Genomic DNA, 17441 nt, shown 5'->3' with positions numbered 1-17441 from the left:
ACCGGGCCTCGCCCCCCACAGCCGGCTGGGGTTTTCCCCTCCTCCGTGTCGCCTTCCACAAACAGCCACGCCTCAGAAATACTGAGAGCTAGGGGGCCTGTCCCCCACGCCCGAGTCAGAGCTGAAACACAAGACAGAAAATATGAGAGGTAGGAGGTCGGGAGGGGTGTGGAGAGAGGCCTGAGAGGTGTCCCCCTCCAACCCATTGGAGGAACTGAGACTCAAAGAGAGGCCAGAGCTGGTTCTGGGGTCACCTTCCAATTCCTAGTCCCTCGCGGTTTGTCCCCACCTTCCTTCTGGCCCTCTCCTGCTTGCTGTCTAAAGGGGTCCTGTGTCACCCCTACAGGCTCCTCTCCAGCTTTGGCCAAGATGCCTTTGGGACACTCTGCAGGGAGCACCCGCTCGGAGGATGGAAGTGAGGCCTTCCTGGAAGGAATGGGTAATTCATACAGTCTTGCCTTTTTTCACTCATTCTTTTCCTCAGTTTCCCCAAGTTCCAGGTACTGTGTTGCAGCACACTGAGGACAGGGAGACCTTCCAGGGGAGCCCTCTAGGGAGGCGCACACATGCGTGGGAATGGAGGTGGAGCAGGCCAGAGGGATAAGCCAAGCCTGGGAAGTGGGGCAGTCCTGTAAGACTTCCTGTAGGAGGAGAAGTTTTGAGTGGGGCTTAGAACTCCTCCCAGGAATTCCCAATGGGAGCAGACAGGGAAGAGGGTTTCAGCAGAGAGAACAGCATGTGGCTAGAACAGGGTTTCTCAGCCTCCACACTGTTGGCACTTGGGGTCAGATCATTCTTAGTCAAGGGGGCTGTCCTGGGCATTGTAGGATACTTAGCACCCCTGACCTCTAGCCATTACGCGCCACAAGCACTTTCCCCTGCTCCGTCCCCACATCATGACGAGGAAAAATGTCTCCAGACATTGCCAACTGTCTGTGTGGGGCAGAATCGCTGGTTGAGAGCCACTGGGTGGTGGGAGGTGGGGAGCTGGTGGACCAGACTCGAGAGGTGGGTAAGGTCAGATTACGTGGGGCCTTGAACACCAGGCTGAGGAGCTGGGACATTGTCCTGGGGGCCCTGGAGCTCCATGGGAGACCTGTGAACAAGGGAGGGGCAGGGTCAGCACCGCTGGGGCTATGAAGGGAGGCCAGGAGGTTGGAGAGGAGGCTGGGGTGATGGTCCAGGCAGGACAGGAGGAAGCCTGAGCCTAGGGGATGGGCTGAGAGTGAAGAGGCAGGAGGATGGGACCCAGGACTGCTGGGTGATGGGGGCTGAAGGGGAGGGAGGGAGCTAGGATGTTGTCCCCAGTTCTTGGCACCTATCCTCAGCTTTCCCAAGTTCCAGATCCTATGTGGCAGGTCCCTGAGGACCAGGAGGCCTGCCAGGAGCGCCCTCTAGCGGGAAAGGGGATGTGTGCCCAAACCTCGGGCAGGAATGGGTTTATGGGAAAAATCCTGAGGTCAGCTTGGGATACAGGAGTCAGAAGGGGTATAGGAGCTGAAATACAGTGCCAGAGGGCTGGTGGGGACTGGGTCTGCACTTCAGCTGAAGTCTGTGGGACCCTGAGAGAGCCAGAATTCCTAGGTCCTGGAGAGGAAGGGGCCGGGGCCTCCTGGATTCCTCCTGAGTCCCCTTGGCTGGTCCTGCCCTCAGTGGATTGGGAGCTGAGCAGACTACAGCGGCAGTGCAAAGTGATGGAGGGGGAGAGGCGGGCTTACAGCAAGGAAGTCCACCAGCGAATCAACAAGCAACTGTGAGCCCAGTGCCTGGTCCCCGAGCTGGGGACGGGGCTCTTCCTGGGGGTTGGGGGTCCGAGGGGGGAGGGCCGGCCCCGTGTCCAGCCTTTAGTGATTCTGAGCTCTGCCCCTTGCTGGCTTGCTCTCCCCGTTCCCGCCCGGGCAGTGAGGAGATCCAGCGCCTGGAGGGGGTGCGGGATAAACTCCAGGTGCAGATCAGCATCGCCCAGAGCCAGGTCAAGCGGCTGCGGGACAGCGAGAGGCTGGAGAACATGGGCCAGCTGCTCAAGTGCCGGGTCCAGGTGCAGGCCGAGGTCAGGGAGCTGCAGGAGCAGACCAGAGCCCTGGACAAGCAGGTGGGTTCTGGGACCAGACTCTGCGGACCCCACTTAGGGGCAGGTATCCGAACTGCTTTGAGCCTTAGCTTCCTCGTCTGAAAAATGGGCTTATGGAAAGCCTCTACCTAGGCCAGTTCTGTTCAGGCTCTAGCAGGAATAGGGGGGTTTCTTGCTTAGCACGGCCCCACACATCCCCAAAGGGGGCTGGTATAGTTAAAGGAGAAAGGTTCACCTCCTCGAGTCAGCCAAACCTGCCTTAGAATCCTGGCCCTGATGCATCAGAGCTGTGTGACCGAGGGCAAGTCTTTACCTCTCTGGGCCCTAGTTTCTTCATCGGCAAAAAGAGGATGTTGGTCATGCCACGGAGCCTACATAGGTTTCTAGTCCCACCTGCCTCAAGATCTTGACCTTGGCAGCAATGTGACTTTTGTAGGTCAGTGTTCTTTCAGGTCTTGAGGGCCATGACCTCCCGAGGCAGTTCATACACATGTGAATATAAACGCACACATATATCTGAAAGGAAAGTTTCACTAGGTAATACTTAATTATTCTAGGTGGAATTCATTCTGCGATTTTCTATTCTAGTCTTCGTTAAAAAAGGTTGCTTGCCTAGACCAAAGGGTTTCTTGCCCACTCTTGGATCACAAACAGGACTCTGAAGGTTACTTATCTCAGTGGTCTGTATCACTTTCCTATTTTTGCTGTAACAAATTGCCACAAACTTGGTAGCTTAAAATATAATACAAACTAGGGGCGCCTGGGTGGCTCAGTTGGTTAAGCATCTGACTCTGGATTTAGGCTCGGGTCATGATCTCAGGGTCTTGAGATCGAGGAGATCGAGCCATGGGTCAGGCTCTGTGTTCAGCACAGAGTCTGCTTGAGATTCTTTCCCTCCTCCTCCCCCTCTGCCCCTCCCCCACACTCATCGGTCCATGCACTCTCTCTCTCAAATAAATAAATAACCAAAAAAAAAAAAAAAAAAGAAATATCTTACAGTGGCGGAGGACAGAAGTCCAAAATGGGTTTCACTGGGCAAAAGTCGGGGTGTCAGCAGGGCTGGATTCCTTCCAAAGGCTTCAGAGGAGAATCCATTTTCTGACTCCTCTGGCTTCTAGAAGTTGCCTGCATTGCTTGGTTCATGGCTCCTTTCCTTGTCTGCGAGGCCAGCAGTGGGCAGCCGAGTCTCACGTGTATCACTCCCACCTCTTCCTTCTCTGATTCAGACTCTCCTATCCCCCTTCACTCGTAAGGACCTTTGTGATTACACTGGGCCCACCCAGATAATTCAGGATACTCTCCCCATCTCAAAATCCTTTTCTTTATCACATTTGTGAGGTCCTTTTTGCCGTTCGGGTCATATATTCACAAGTTTCAGGGATTAGGATGTGGCTGTTTGGCCCAGGGTGGGGGGGCAGGGCATTATTCTGTCTACCACAGAGGTTTTTTTAAAAAAACATTTATTATTATTATTATTATTATTATTGTTGTTATTATTTTAGAGGGGGGTGACTGGCAGACGGAGAAGGAGAGAGAAACTTAAGCAGATTCCGTGCTGAGCGGAGAGCCTGACACGGGGCTCGAACCCATGACCCGGAGATCACAACCTGAGCTGACACCAAGAGTCGGTTCACCGACTGCACCACCCAGGCGCCCCTCCCACACAGTCTTCTCACATTTGACTTTCAATCGGTTTGTTTGTTCAGCTCTCAGTAGCCCCCTGAGCCGCATTTTGGAAGCTGAATTCTGATTCACACACGCCAAGCTTTTGGCTGTTTCATGGTAGTGCAGTGGCTTTGTGGGTGTTGGCTGCCTGCATTGGTTTTCCTCAGTCTTCCGTGGAAACTCATCAGAGTCAGACCCAGCAGGATGATTTTATTATCTTGACTCCATGGATTCCTTTGTCCTAACAGCCTGGATTCTGGAGAACCGCAGATCCGGTGGGGGATAAGCTCTCTAGAGTAGAGCTCTGGGCAGTTCCCTGAGAGGTCAAGATACGATGTAGTTATCTGGTGACATTCATTCATCAAACAAATATTTATTGGAGTGCCCACTAAGTGCCAGGCCCTGTTCTGGGTGTTGAGGACACAGCCGTGAGCCAGAAAAGGGCCCTGCAGTAACGTAGTTTACATTCTACTGGAGAGAAGATAATAAGCCAAATCAAATTGAAGAAAGAATTTATTCAGAATAAATCATCTCGAATCCACCACAGAGAGACAAAAAGATAGAAATATGCGTGGGTGGTTAAGAGACATTGCAGATACAGTGAAGTTAAATAAATACCTAATACGAGTTTCGGAAGACGGAGCGCCTGACTGGCTCAGTCAGTGGAGCATGCGACTCGATCTCAGGTTGTGGGTTCGAGCCCCACGTTGGGTGTGGAGATTGCTTAAAAAAGTAAAATCTTTCTTTTTTTAATAAAAATTTTTTTAAAGATTTTATTTATTTATTCATTCGACAGAGATAGAGACAGCCAGCGAGAGAGGGGACACAAGCAGGGGGAGTGGGAGAGGAAGAAGCAGGCTCATAGCGGAGGAGCCTGATGTGGGGCTTGATCCCAGAACGCCGGGATCACGCCCTGAGTTGAAGGCAGACGCTTAACCGCTGTGCCACCCAGGCGCCCCTTAATAAAATTAAAAAAAAAAAAAAGTTTCAGAAGAACAGAAAGAGAATGGGACACAGGTAATGTGTAATAAGATAATATCTGAGAATTTTCCAGAACCAATGGAAGAACGAATGCAAACAAACAAAATCACAGATTCAAGGATGCCTTAGGATGAATAAAAAAATCCACTTGTATAGAACATAGGGAAATTTCAGAATATAAAAGTAGCCAGAAAATAAGATATTACTTCCAAAGGAGCCACAAATAAACTGACAGCTGACTTTTTTTAAAAGAATTACTGGAAGTCAGGAGACGGATTATAACTTCACTGTTCTAAGAGGGAAAGCTGTCAACTTAGACTCTTACACCCAGGGGCGTGTGGGTGGCTCAGTCGGTTAAGCATCTGCCTTCAGCTCAGGTCATGATCTCGGGGTCCTGGGATTGAGTCCCACGTCGGGCTCCCTGCTCAGCGTGGAGTCTGCTTCTCTCTCCCTCTGCTGCTCCCCCTGTTTGTGCTTTCTCTCGCTCTCCAATAAATAAATAAAATCTTAAAAAAAAAATCTTAACACCCAATGAAAATTTCATCCATGAATGAGAGAGAATAGACATTTTCTGGCAAAAAAAAAAGGTAGACTTGACATAGTTTTTCACACTGTATGTGTTAATGGACCAACTTTTTAAATTTCCAATCTGCTATCGACTGCTACTTTTATAAGGCTTGTGCCTTATGTGACTTGACACATGCATTCAGCAGCACCCCAAAGCACCGCTTCTGATGCCTGCTTAGACGCTCACTCTCATTTTCTGAGCCTACCCCATCAGAAACTGATGACAGACAGTCCCTGGACTTGTGCCTGTTTATAGCACTGGTCTATGGAGAAATAAAAAAGTATTTGATAACATTGAGCATCCATTCATGCTAAAATCTCTTAGGAAGCCGGGAATAAAAGGAACTTTCCTGAATTTGGTAAAGGGCAACTATATACAACAGCTACAGAAAATGTCATATTTGATAACAAAACATGAAAAAGATCGTCTTTGAGATCAGTAACAGTATAAGGATGTCGGCTAGCATCACTTCTGTTTAACATTGTACCGGAGCTCCTATCTGGGGCAGTATGGCCAGGAAAAGGAAAAAGACAGTGTAAACGTTGGAGAGGAAGAAAGGAAATTGTCATTGTTTATAGATGACGTATTTGTGTACATGGAAGATCCAGAAGAATCCACCACCATCTTATTGTAATTAGTAAGGTATTTCAACAATGTGGCTGGGTACAGAATTAAGATGCAAAGTAACAGTATGGCCCTGTATTAGCAATAACTATCCTGAAAGAAGAAAATACACATTGTAATAGCCAAAAAGAAGTACCTACGAAGAAATCTAACAAAAGTGTGCAAGACCTCTATGGAGTAAATTGTAATATTTTATTGAGGGATAGTAAAGAAGAGCTTAATAAATGTAGCGGTCTATCCATGGATTGGAAGAGTTAGTGTCATAAAATGTCAGATCTCCAAATTGATTTAGAGATCCAATGTAATCCCAACCAAAGTACTGAAAGATTTTTTTTAATGGTTGGGATTGACAAGCAGATTCTAAGGTTTATGTGGAAGTGCAATGGACAAGATGACTTAGACTGACTTAAAAGAAGAACGATGTGAAAGGATTTGCTTTATCATTTATCAAGATTTATTATAAAATTCTTGTAATTGATGCAGGACTAATCAAATGGACCAATGGGACAGAAGAGAGAGCCCTGAAAGAGACCAATGTACCATGTGGACACTTGACGTATGCCTTCAAGAAAAGGAAAAAGAGGACTGTAATAATGGTGCTGTGAAAATTGGATATTCATACTGCGAGATGAAACCAGACCCTTACCTCACCTTGTACCCCCAAAACTAACTCCAGATGGATCAGGGATCTAAATGTGTGGAGGTGGGGAAGGATTTCTTAAATAAGTTATAGAAATCTCTACTTCTAAAGGAAAAGATTGTCGCTTCCCATGACTTTAAGGTTAATAACTTCTGTTAAAAGAAACATAAAGAGTGTGCAAAGTCATGGAATGGAAAGTTATTTGCAACACATGTAGCTGACAAAGGACTAGTATCAAGAACGTATAAGGAACTCCTACAAATTATTGAAGAGACAGCCCAATTGTATTTATTTACTTATTTTTAAAAAAAGATTTTATTTAAAAAAATAAAAATAAAAGATTTTATTTATTTGAGAGAGAGAGAGAAAGAGAGAGAGACAGAGAGAGAGGGAGAATGAGTAAGGGGAGGGGCAGAGGGAGAAGCAGATTCCCTGTGGAGCAGGGAGCCCGATGCGGGACTCTACCCCAGGCCCCTGGGATCATGACCTGAGCTGAAGGCAGATGCTTAACTGACTGAGCCACCCAGGTGCATGAGTCAGCCCAATTTTTTAAAAAAGTAGTCAACAGATTTGAGCTGACACATCACAAAATAAGAAATTTCGATGTCCAATAAATGTCGGAATTACTCATCACTCATTAGTAATCAGAGAGGGGCAAATGAAAATCACATTGAGATTCCATTAAACACTCACCAAATTTTCAAAAATTAGTGTCCCAAAATACCAAGCACTGGGGAGAGAAGGGGCCAGTAGGAACTCCTAACGACCTCTTGTTGGGGGGTCTAAATCATCACATGTATTCTGAAAAGCTGTTTTTCCCCATTATCAATTACATTTACAGATAGACATACCCTGTGATTCGGGGTCACCCCCACTTGCCACGGTCACCAGAAGCAGTCTTGGGTTCCATCTGACATTCACGCTCACGGGGTGCAGTAGGGCTACATAACTTGGTACCAGGTTCACTTTGTAGGATGATGGAGGGCAGGAAACAGCAGCATCTTGGCACAACAGCGTCAAACACACGTTGCTGCTCAGCACCGCCAGCTGGGAGATACCCCGTGAGCGGGTGGGTATTGCCCACTTGGGCATAGGGAGGCTTCCTAGGGTCCAAGTCAAAGCCCCCACCGGGAGCATACTCAATTATAAGAAATACCCCACAGGGGCGCCTGGGTGGCTCAGTCAGTTGAGCATCTGGCTATTGATCTCAGGTCTTGATCTCAGGTCTTGATCTCAGGGTCATGAGTTCAAGCCCCTTGTTGGGCGTGGAGCCTACTTAAAAAAAGAATACCCCACGGAGAAACCAGGTTTCTGTTCCATCCTGGTCACGTAGGCCTATGAGATCTATGAGCCCACTCACCGTCCTTCCAGTCCAATGTAGTTCACCAATCAGGGGTCATTTTTATAATAAACACCGTTGCCTGGGAACGGAGCTGGCATTCCATATTTACCTTAACCCAGTATGTTTCCATGGAAACGGTGTTGGAAGAAAGTAAGCCCAAGTCACCTTCTCATAGAAAACAGGTTTAGATCTATTGTTAACTCTTCCTCCCCGCCCAGCAAGTCCACTTCTGAGCACAGGCTCTGGAACCAGGACTCATGCAAAGTTATGTTGAAAGAAGCATTATTCACATTAGCCCGCTCCAAACCAGAAGTAACCCAAATGTCCATCAGTATTTGAATGAAAACATAAGTTATGGTGTGTTTGTATCATGAAATAGTATGCAGTGATGAAAAATGAATGCATCACAATTACACACAGCCACAAGGGTGAATCTCACACCCATTTGAAGGAAGCAAGACATAAAACATAATTTTATTTTATTTACATAAAATGTTATGATTTTATTTACATGATTTTATTTACATAAAATTCAAAATCAGGCCAAACTAAACTTTTGTTTAGGGGTACATACATGAGTGATAAAACTATAAAGAAAAGGAAAAAAATGAATTTTGCTTGAGGAAGAGTGGTAAACGGAATAATGCCCCCCCCCCGCCCCCGCCCCAAGATGTCCACACTGTGATCTCGGAACCTGTGAGTATATTACTTTACGTGGCAAAAGAGACTCTGCAGATGTGATTAAGGATTTTGAGATGGGGAGGTGACCCTGGATTGTCCAGGTGGACCCAATATCATCACAAGTGTCCTTATACGGGTAAGGTGGGAGTGTCGGAATCGGAGATGATGATGTGATGACGGAGAGGGAAGATGTGAAGAGAAGCAGAGGTTGGAGTGGCCACGAGCTACGGAATGCATAAATCAAGGAATCCAGCTTCTAGAAATTGGAATTCATTCCGATGGAATGAATTCTCTCCTGGAGCTTCCAGAAGGAATGCAGTGAGAGTGCCACCACCACCACCCTGGCCGCAAACTCCTTCCTGGGGATCACATGCAGCATGGCAGCCTCCAGCCGCCAGAGCTTTGCATGGTCCGTGAGCATCTGGGCTTCATCTCGGTTTATTTGGTGCATCTGTTAGCAAGGTGTGTCCTAAGGTATCAGGAAAGCCAAAGAGAGGCTATTTTGGGGCTAGGGGAACACTATACATTTTTCCCATATAAATTAATGGTAATTCCTTCTTCACTGTACACCAGGTTGGCTTGTGAAGGGTCTCATAGGAATGCTCTACTTTCAGATAGTGGGGAAACCAATACTCTTGCCTTGGCTGTAGTGAACATATCCTAAGGTGACCCCATGTACTACCTGCCCCTTCAGTGGGGGCAGAACCCGTGACTTGCTTCTGGCCAAGAAAATACAGCCCACGTGAGGGGACACCCCTCCCTTCATTAGATGTGCTCTTAGACTGGCCCTTAGTAGACTGAAGAGAGGTGCTCTCTGGCTGGCCTTGAAGGTACAAGCTGCCATGCCACGGAGAAGACCACCTGGCAGGGGACCACGCGATGAGTCCCAGATGAGATCGCAGCCCTACAGCTCTGGGAGACCCTGTGCAGAGATCCAGCCGAGCTGTGCTGGACTCCTGACCCATGGAAACTTCGAGATCATAGATGGGCGTTGTTTTAAGCCACCAGGTTTGGGGTAATTTGTTTTGCAGAGAGAGAAAAATGTATACAGTGGCTAATTCCAAGCTACCAACAATTTGACTCATATAATTTCTGAAAATGGAACAATCAGCTAGCTTTCAAGAGCTGTCCCCGGGGTCCAGTCTTGTTTTGCTAACAGCTCTACTTTAAATAAACCAGTGTTTTCATCCTAACAACCTAGAGACCATTGGTGGTGGTGGTGGTGGGGGATACATAAATAGAAAAGAAAAAAAAAAAAAAAAGAAACTATTTCATTCTCCAAAACCACAATTACTTAACCTGTGGGGTGTTTATGCCTTTGGGTCTTGGAGTCAGATTGGACTCACTACTCTTACTCCATGCTGATTTCTGGGCAATACTTGGCTTTTCTTCCTTCCTTCCTCCCTCCCTTCTTTCTTTCTTTCTTTCTTTCTCTCCCTTTCTTTCTTTCTTTCTTTCTTTCTTTCTTTCTTTCTTTTTCTTTATTTCTTTCTTTCTTTCCCCCTCTCTCTTTCCTTTTCTTTCTTTCTCTTTCTTTCTTTCTTTCTTTCTTTCTTTCTTTCTTTCTTTCTTTCTTTCTTTCTTTCCTCTTTCTTTCTTTCTTTCTTTCTTTCTTCCTTCCTTCCTTCCTTCCTTCCTTCCTTCCTTCCTTCCTTCCTTAATTTGAAAATTTTACTGGGATAATTGTAGCTTCACATGCAATTGGAAGAAGTAATACAGAGAGATTCCTTGTACACGTTGGCAGTTTCTCCCATTGGTAACATTTTTGGATATTTGGGCTTTTATCACAGCAACGGCTAGAAACACAGTTTCACCAAGATGTGACTCATGGGAAGGAACATAGCGCCGCCTTGCGTTGAACCTGTGAACTGCTTTGAGCTTGTAGCTCCCGCCCTGTCTCCCTCAAGACTTAAGATATCCCCATGGTGCTCCCTTTGAATTTGCTGTGATGCCCTGGGGTGCCTGGGTGCATGTATTAGTTTTCTAGGGGATGCTGTAACTAGGTACCACAAACTCTGGGTGGCTGAAATGACAGGACTTTATTGTCCCACAGTTTTGGGGGCTGGGAGTCGAAGATGGAAGTGTTGGCAAGGTGGCGTTCTCCCTGTGTGCATGTCTGTGTCTGAATCTCCCCTTTGCATAAGGACACTGGTCATATTGGATCAGGGCCCATGCTAATGACCTCATCTTAACTTGATTATCTCTGTAAAGACCCTGTCTCCAAATAAGGCCACATTCTGAGGTACTGGGAATTAGGACTTTTAAACATATGAATTTGCAGTGGTGGTGGTGGTCATGGGTGGGTGGGGGGAACAGGACACAATCCAACCCACAACAGCACACAAATTGAGAAACACAGTTTTTTTTTTTTTAAGTTGGCTCCACATCCAGCGTAGAGCCCAACATAGGGCTTGAACTCACGACCCTGAGATCAAGACTTGAGCTGAGATCGCTTAACCAACTGAGCCACCCAGACACCTGGGAAACAGAGTCTTAAGCAATTCATGTATTCATTTGATCTGCATGTCTTATTAAGAACCTATTCTGTGTTAGGCACAGAAAAAAGACAAAAATCTTTCCTCGTGGAGCTTTCAGCTTAATTGGAGAGACGGCATGCCCCCAATAAGTAAAGATGAACACAGAAATGAGGACGGGTTGGAAGTGGTTTCACGCATAACCAGACCCAGGGAGTCTAATGGCGTCCGAGCTCATTCTCACCATTTCTCAGTCTCTCTCTCTTTTTTTTTTAAAGATTTTATTTATTTGACAGAGAGAGAGACAGCCAGTGAGAGAGGGAACACAAGCAGGGGGGTGGGAGAGGGAGAAGCAGGCTCCCAGCGGAGGAGCCTGATGTGGGGCTCGATCCCAGAACGCGGGGATCACGCCCTGAGTCGAAGGCAGACGCGTAACGACTGAGCCACCCAGGGGTGCCCATCTCTCAGTCTCTTGTCTCCACTTTGTCTACTGGCTTCATCCTCCCAGGACCCTCTGCGTTCTGGGGACTATGACCGACTATGACCGACTATGACTGCAGGAGTCCCATCCAGCTCATGCATTTCCCCCAAAATACCGGGAAGGGATTCAGTCTGGCTCAACTTGGGTCAGTCAACCCATCCACCTCTAGGACAAGTACCGTGATTGTCAGGACCTGGGTCATGTGGCTGGTAGGGTGGCTTGTGTTTGGAAGCCAGAAGCACATGGAAGGTTGGGCATCGTTAGCAGAAGAGGTAGAAGAAGGAGGGCATCATTAGAACAGATGGCTGGGGCCACAAGGATGGCAGATGGCAGCTACACTCAGCCACTCGCCCTCTCTTGGTGCCTCAGTCTCTCCCACATTCAGCCAACAAACAGGTATCCTCCTTTTTCCTCCAGATCCAGGAGTGGGAGACCCGGATCTTTACCCATAATAAGGATGTCAGGTCCCCAGGACTCATCCTGGATCAGAAAGTCAAGATCCGGCGAAGGATCAAGATCCTAGAAGACCAGTTGGACAGGGTGAGAGTCAGCCTCTTGGCTCTTTCCAGACCTGATCTCTGGGCGTTGGGGGGAAAACTGAGCATGGGGTCAAGTTCCAGAAACAATGGACCAGATTCCTGGAGGGATGCAGGCCTGAAATACTGGGCTCCTCGAGAAGGATCAGGAGACATGATCCTGGACGGATGAAGGGTTCCCAAGGAAAGGAGACTGATGCCTGGGTCCTTAGGGCGGTTGGGCAGTGCTCTCAGGGTCCCCAGATTGGGAATGGGCTTCACCTCTGACAAGTGTCCACTCCTTGGCTGAGTGTGGAAGAGGGAGGCAGGCCAGGCCTCAGATGGCCTTTTGTACACCCCGCCACACCCTCCTTCCAGGTCACGTGTCGCTTTGACAACCAGCTGGTGCGCAACGCGGCCCTGCGGGAGGAGCTGGATCTCCTGCGCATTGAGAGGAACCGCTATCTGAATGTGGACCGCAAACTTCAGAAGGTCAGTGGCCCTAAAACCCAGGACCCCTTGGCCCAGCTGGGGTAGGGGAAAGGATGCAAGAGTTACCCCTTCAACTCCATCACTGTGGCCTCAAGTATGGAATCTGCCGGAGTCATAGGTTTACTTGAGTCCAGAGGCAATGGAGACCTCGAGAATGTTCCAGAATGCCTCTAACAAAGAAAGCAGCCTCATTTAGACTTGCAGAAGCCAGAGATGTCATTTTGAATATCATCAGCCAGGGCAATCAATGAGCAAGCAAGACCGTTTACATTCTGTGGGTATCTCTGTAACCTTTGATGTCCCTTGAGGACATTTCCTTTCCCCTCCACCTTCCCTTCCCTGAAAGAATAGTATAGAGAAGTCTAGCTTTCACCAAGATTGATAATTTGCCATATTTACACACACACTCTCTCTCTCTAATTACTATTTTTACTGAAAATAATTTATTATTACAGTTGCTGAACTATTTGAGAGTACACTGCGGACATTAAGCCCCTAAGAACGTCAGTGTGTATGTCCTGAGAATGAGACCATTTTCTTACAGAAACACAGGGCGGTTATCCAAGTCAGGAATGTCAATGTTATTACAATTCAAAATAGTCCTTGTTTAAAGTTTTCCGATGGTCCCAATGACGTCCTTTATAGCTAATTTGATTTTCCTGCTCCAGGCTCCAAGCCAGGGTCCCACACTGCATTTAGTTGTCCACGGCTCTGTTCTGGAACCATCCCTCAGCCCTGCTTTGTCGTCATGACTTTGACATTTTGGAAGCCAGTTGTGTTGTACAAAAGCCCCTCAACATGGGTGTGTCTGATCTTTCTTCACGATGAGATTCGTGTTGCGCATTTTGGGCGGAATATCACAGATGGTGTGATGTTGCGATGTTGTGATGTCATGATGTTGTGATGTTGTGTCCTGGGTGTGCGTATGTAGGAGACACACGATGGCAGTTGGTCTCTTAACTGGTGATGTTGACGTTGACCCCTTGGTCAGCCTCGTTTCTCCAGTAGAGTTTTCCCTTTGTGAGGAGTAAGTGGAGATTCTCGGAGACCAGGTAAATATCTTGTTCCCTGACACGTGTCCACTCGGTTGTTTGGGCATCCATGAATGATTCTTGCCTGGATGATTATTCTATCACAATGGCTGCCAAATGGTGATTTTTTTCTTCTACCTCTATCGTTCCTCCTACATTTGTCAGAGAGCATTTTACTTAAGGAAGAGCTTCTCCTCCTCCCCTGTGTATTTGCGTGTTATCAGTGAGCATTTGTGGATTCTCACTTTACTCCATGGCCGTCATTGTTCATGATGACGTTCAACTTGTCCCAGGTAAGGGAGGCAAGTTAGTGGGAGCTAGTGGGAGCCCTTCAAGCTGGCTTCTGTGTGCTTTTCATGTGCCCCTGGTTGTTGCTTATTTTTTTTTTTTTAAGATTATTGAATTGAGTGGCGCCTGGGTGGCTCAGTCGTTAAGCGTCTGCCTTCGGCTCAGGGCGTGGTCCCAGGGTCCTGGGATCGAGCCCCACATTGGGCTCCCTGCTCCGTTGGGAGCCTGCTTCTTCCTCTCCCACTCCCCCTGCTCATGTTCCCTCTCTCGCTGGCTGTCTCTCTCTCTCTGTCAAATAAATAAATAAAATCTTTTTTAAAAAGATTATTTATTTAAGAGAGAGAGAGAGAGCGTGAGTGCTCACACGAGTTGGGGGGGAGGAGCAGAGGGAGAGAGAGAGAAGCAGGCTCCCCACTGAGCAGGGAGCCAGACGCTGGGCTCAATGCCAGAACCCAGAGATCATGACCTGAGCCGAAGGCAGGTGCTTAACCGAGCCACACAGGCGCCCCTGAATATGTGAACCTTGAAGAGGGGTTCCCAAACCAAAAGTACTCCAAAAGGTCTTCCAGGGAAACCCCATTTCCTCTTCATCTCTTCCACTTCGTTCCTTGTGTATGTGTTCATATACATACGTAGATGAATGACTGTATGTGTACACACTTTATTTGTGCATATATGTACACCGGATGTATACTTAGATATACACGTGTACATATATGTACACATACGCATATACATGTATATATACATATACATACACACATTATATATGTGTGTAAATATATATATAATTTCCTCCCTTCTTTCTCCCGAAAGAACCCTTTTGAGCCATAATACTGCAAAGACATTCCAAAGACATTTCTTTGGAACTAGAAAACAGGTTCGTGAGGTCACCATTATGAAAGTCATGCAAATTTCTGAGCCTGACCACAAAGTTGGGTTGGTGCTCATAGGAATGTTCTGGGATGAGGGTTCCGCCGGGATAAGCCCTCTGAGCCGCGTTTCCACTCCTCAGTTTCCTTTCCCTGTACTCGGTACCTCTTTCAGATCCCTCTCCCCGGCGGCCGCTAATGAGGACGGTCCCCCCATCTGGATGGTGCAGGAGTCCCCGTTCTCGTAGGGGAGCCGCGGGGGCCTAAGAAAAGCCCTCCGGTAAGGAGGCTGTAGGAAGGACGTTGGTTTTGTTCTCTCACAGGAAGTCGAGCTTCTGCGAAACACGGTCAGCTCCCTGATGGTCTCCTCGGCAGCGGCCTACACCGTCAGGTAGGGCCCCGCCCAGGCCTCCTGGGACACGCAGAGCTCACGCGGTAGGCACCTTGCCCTAAGGCTTGGGCGGGAGGGGTCAGAACTCCGGAGATAGACTGTCATAACCTATTATTGTTTTATGAGGTGCCCTTCTCCCTCCTCCACTGACTTCCCAATTCCTCCGGCAAGGTCCCACTTGTGGCATGTGTGGATTACCCTCTTTGGCCCCATCGCACATAGCACACGGGGTGCGGAGAGAATGAATCAGGGTGGTGCACGCGGCCTCGTGGGTGCAGGAGCCAGGGGCTGGGGAAGCATCGGGGCCTGAGAGGAATTAGACTGTTGCTTATCAGTATTGGCTGAAAGGGACGGAGATCCTCTCAGGCCACCTTCAGATGGAGTTGCGTGTGTGGGGTCTGAAGCCCAGGCTGTTGTGCTATTGGCCCGTCTCTGTCACAGGGGCTGCCAGGAGCTCCCTGCTCTCTCTCCCTCCAGCTCAGCTCCTGTCTGAGTTTCAGCCCTGTTCTCTTACTTCCAGTGGCTTCCTACATCCCAGTCCTAGTCGTCCTACTCGCTAGCTTCTTTCTACCTCCTGACTTCTGCTTACTCATGGCGCATGATTCCTCAGGACATCGTGAGAGCCCAAATCTACCAGACAGTTGCTGTGACTTTTCCTCCCCTTTCCTCCCCTTTCCTCCCCTCCCTTCTCCTCTCCTTTCCTTTTCTTTCCCTTCCTTTCCTCTTTCTTTCCTTGCTAAGATGCATGTAACAAAATTCACCATGTTGAAATGTACAGTTCAGTGGCATTCAGGACACTTGCTTCTATCTGGGTCCAAAGCACTCTCATCACCCCAAAAGGAAGCCGGTACCCAATACGCAGTCACTCTGTCTTCCCCAGTTCCCTGGAAACCACTGCTCTCCTGCCTGCGTCTACCGACTTCCGTGCTCCGTGCATCTCATGGCAGCGGAACCATACAGCATGTGACTTGGAGTCTGGCTTGTTTCGCTGAATATAACGCTTTCGGGGTTCACCCACGGTGTAGCCTGGATCAGTACTTCCTTCCTTCTTGTGGCCGATTCTGCAGTTTCTTGCCTTTGGTCCGTCACGACCCCTTCAGAGCCCCGACTGCCTATCGTGGCTTCTGCTCACACATGGCTTTGGCTTCCTCGGAACTTGACCTTCAGAATATGACCTTCTATGGCTTCTCTCCGCGCGTCCCCCTAGCTACAGCTCCCTGCTCTTCGACATTCTTAGCCGTTCCCAATTTGGTTTCTGGAGAGAGAACTCGAGGGGCCCAGCTCCTCTCTTCTGCCAAGTGCCACGCGTGGTGGCCTGTGTGCACGGTGGGAGTCTCCGCGGACGCTCTTCCAGCTGATGGCGGCGGGTGGTGCAGCTGGGAACAGGGACAGGGTGGTCTCAGCTAGAAGGCCCCGGGCAGGTAGCCTGTGGACACTCCCCGTCAGATCAGCCAGCCAGCGTCTCCAGCGCCTCCTTGTTGGATGACCCGGGGCAGGTCACGTCCCCTCTCTGAGCCTGTTTCCTCCACTGTGACATGACCGTAATAATGGCAGGGCCCGCCTCTCAGGAAGTGGGGGCCCCTCTTCCCTGCCCCTCGGTTGGCATGGAGCCCAAGGCACAGAAAGAACTGTGAGTCCTAATCCCTGAAGGGCAGTCACCAGCACCTGGACGTGGCACCGGGGCTGGGCTGGTGGGTGCCAGGGGAGGCTTCCTCCCCAGGAGGACTGATATGCGTAGGTCTGAAAGGAATTTGAACAGAACAAGACGCTGGTGCTCTGGGTGGAGGCCCAGGAGTGAAGGTGGGAACTAGAATGGTCCATGGGCAGGGACCTGAGGACACTGGCCTGCTATTCTCCCAACATAATGACCCTCTGACCTTTGACTCTGTGACCTGGGAAATAGGTTTGAGACCCTCAGAATTTACAGTGGGCTGTGCTGTGTTCAAAAGCTTAAAAGCCACATTCTCAGACAGGCAGGCCGGAAGGGGCTCAATGATGGAGGCTTCTAGAGCGTCTCTGATACCCCAACAGGGTGTGCGCGTCAGTGCTGGTGATGTCATCCGCCTGGCCAACATGACGCCCTGAATGGTCAAGCCTCTTATATTTCCAACCGCATGACCCCCAAACTCCAGCACAATCATTACCTTATCACCTGGGCCTACCCCTTCCGGGCCTGAGTATAATCTCTGAGTGTGTCCTCCTCGCCATCCTGCCTCCTGTTCCATGGCTCCCACGGTCACCCTGTGCGTGCACGCAGCAATGCCCCATCAGTCCCTTCCATGGCCCAGCACACACACACACACACACACACACACACACACACAC

At 48.7% G+C, this 17441-nt stretch overlaps 1 protein-coding gene across 1 annotated transcript in view; it reads left to right on the top strand.

Annotated features, from left to right (window-relative positions):
- ODAD1 (outer dynein arm docking complex subunit 1) overlaps positions 1–17441 on the top strand; it is a 24316-nt gene continuing 6875 nt past the window's right edge. The window contains exons 1-7 of the mRNA XM_040634244.1: positions 1–149; positions 347–439; positions 1654–1753; positions 1903–2092; positions 11945–12067; positions 12421–12534; positions 15049–15116. Of these exons, the coding sequence (XP_040490178.1) occupies positions 143–149; positions 347–439; positions 1654–1753; positions 1903–2092; positions 11945–12067; positions 12421–12534; positions 15049–15116 (695 nt within the window). The 5' untranslated portion in view covers positions 1–142. The remainder of the gene's footprint in view (positions 150–346; positions 440–1653; positions 1754–1902; positions 2093–11944; positions 12068–12420; positions 12535–15048; positions 15117–17441) is intronic.

The sequence above is a fragment of the Ursus maritimus genome, unplaced genomic scaffold (assembly GCF_017311325.1).
Source record: "Ursus maritimus isolate PB19 unplaced genomic scaffold, ASM1731132v1 scaffold_19, whole genome shotgun sequence".
Classification (NCBI taxonomy): Eukaryota; Metazoa; Chordata; class Mammalia; order Carnivora; family Ursidae; genus Ursus; species Ursus maritimus.
The sequence above is the reverse complement of the archived record's forward strand: the minus strand, read 5'-3'. Positions and strand labels throughout refer to the sequence as shown.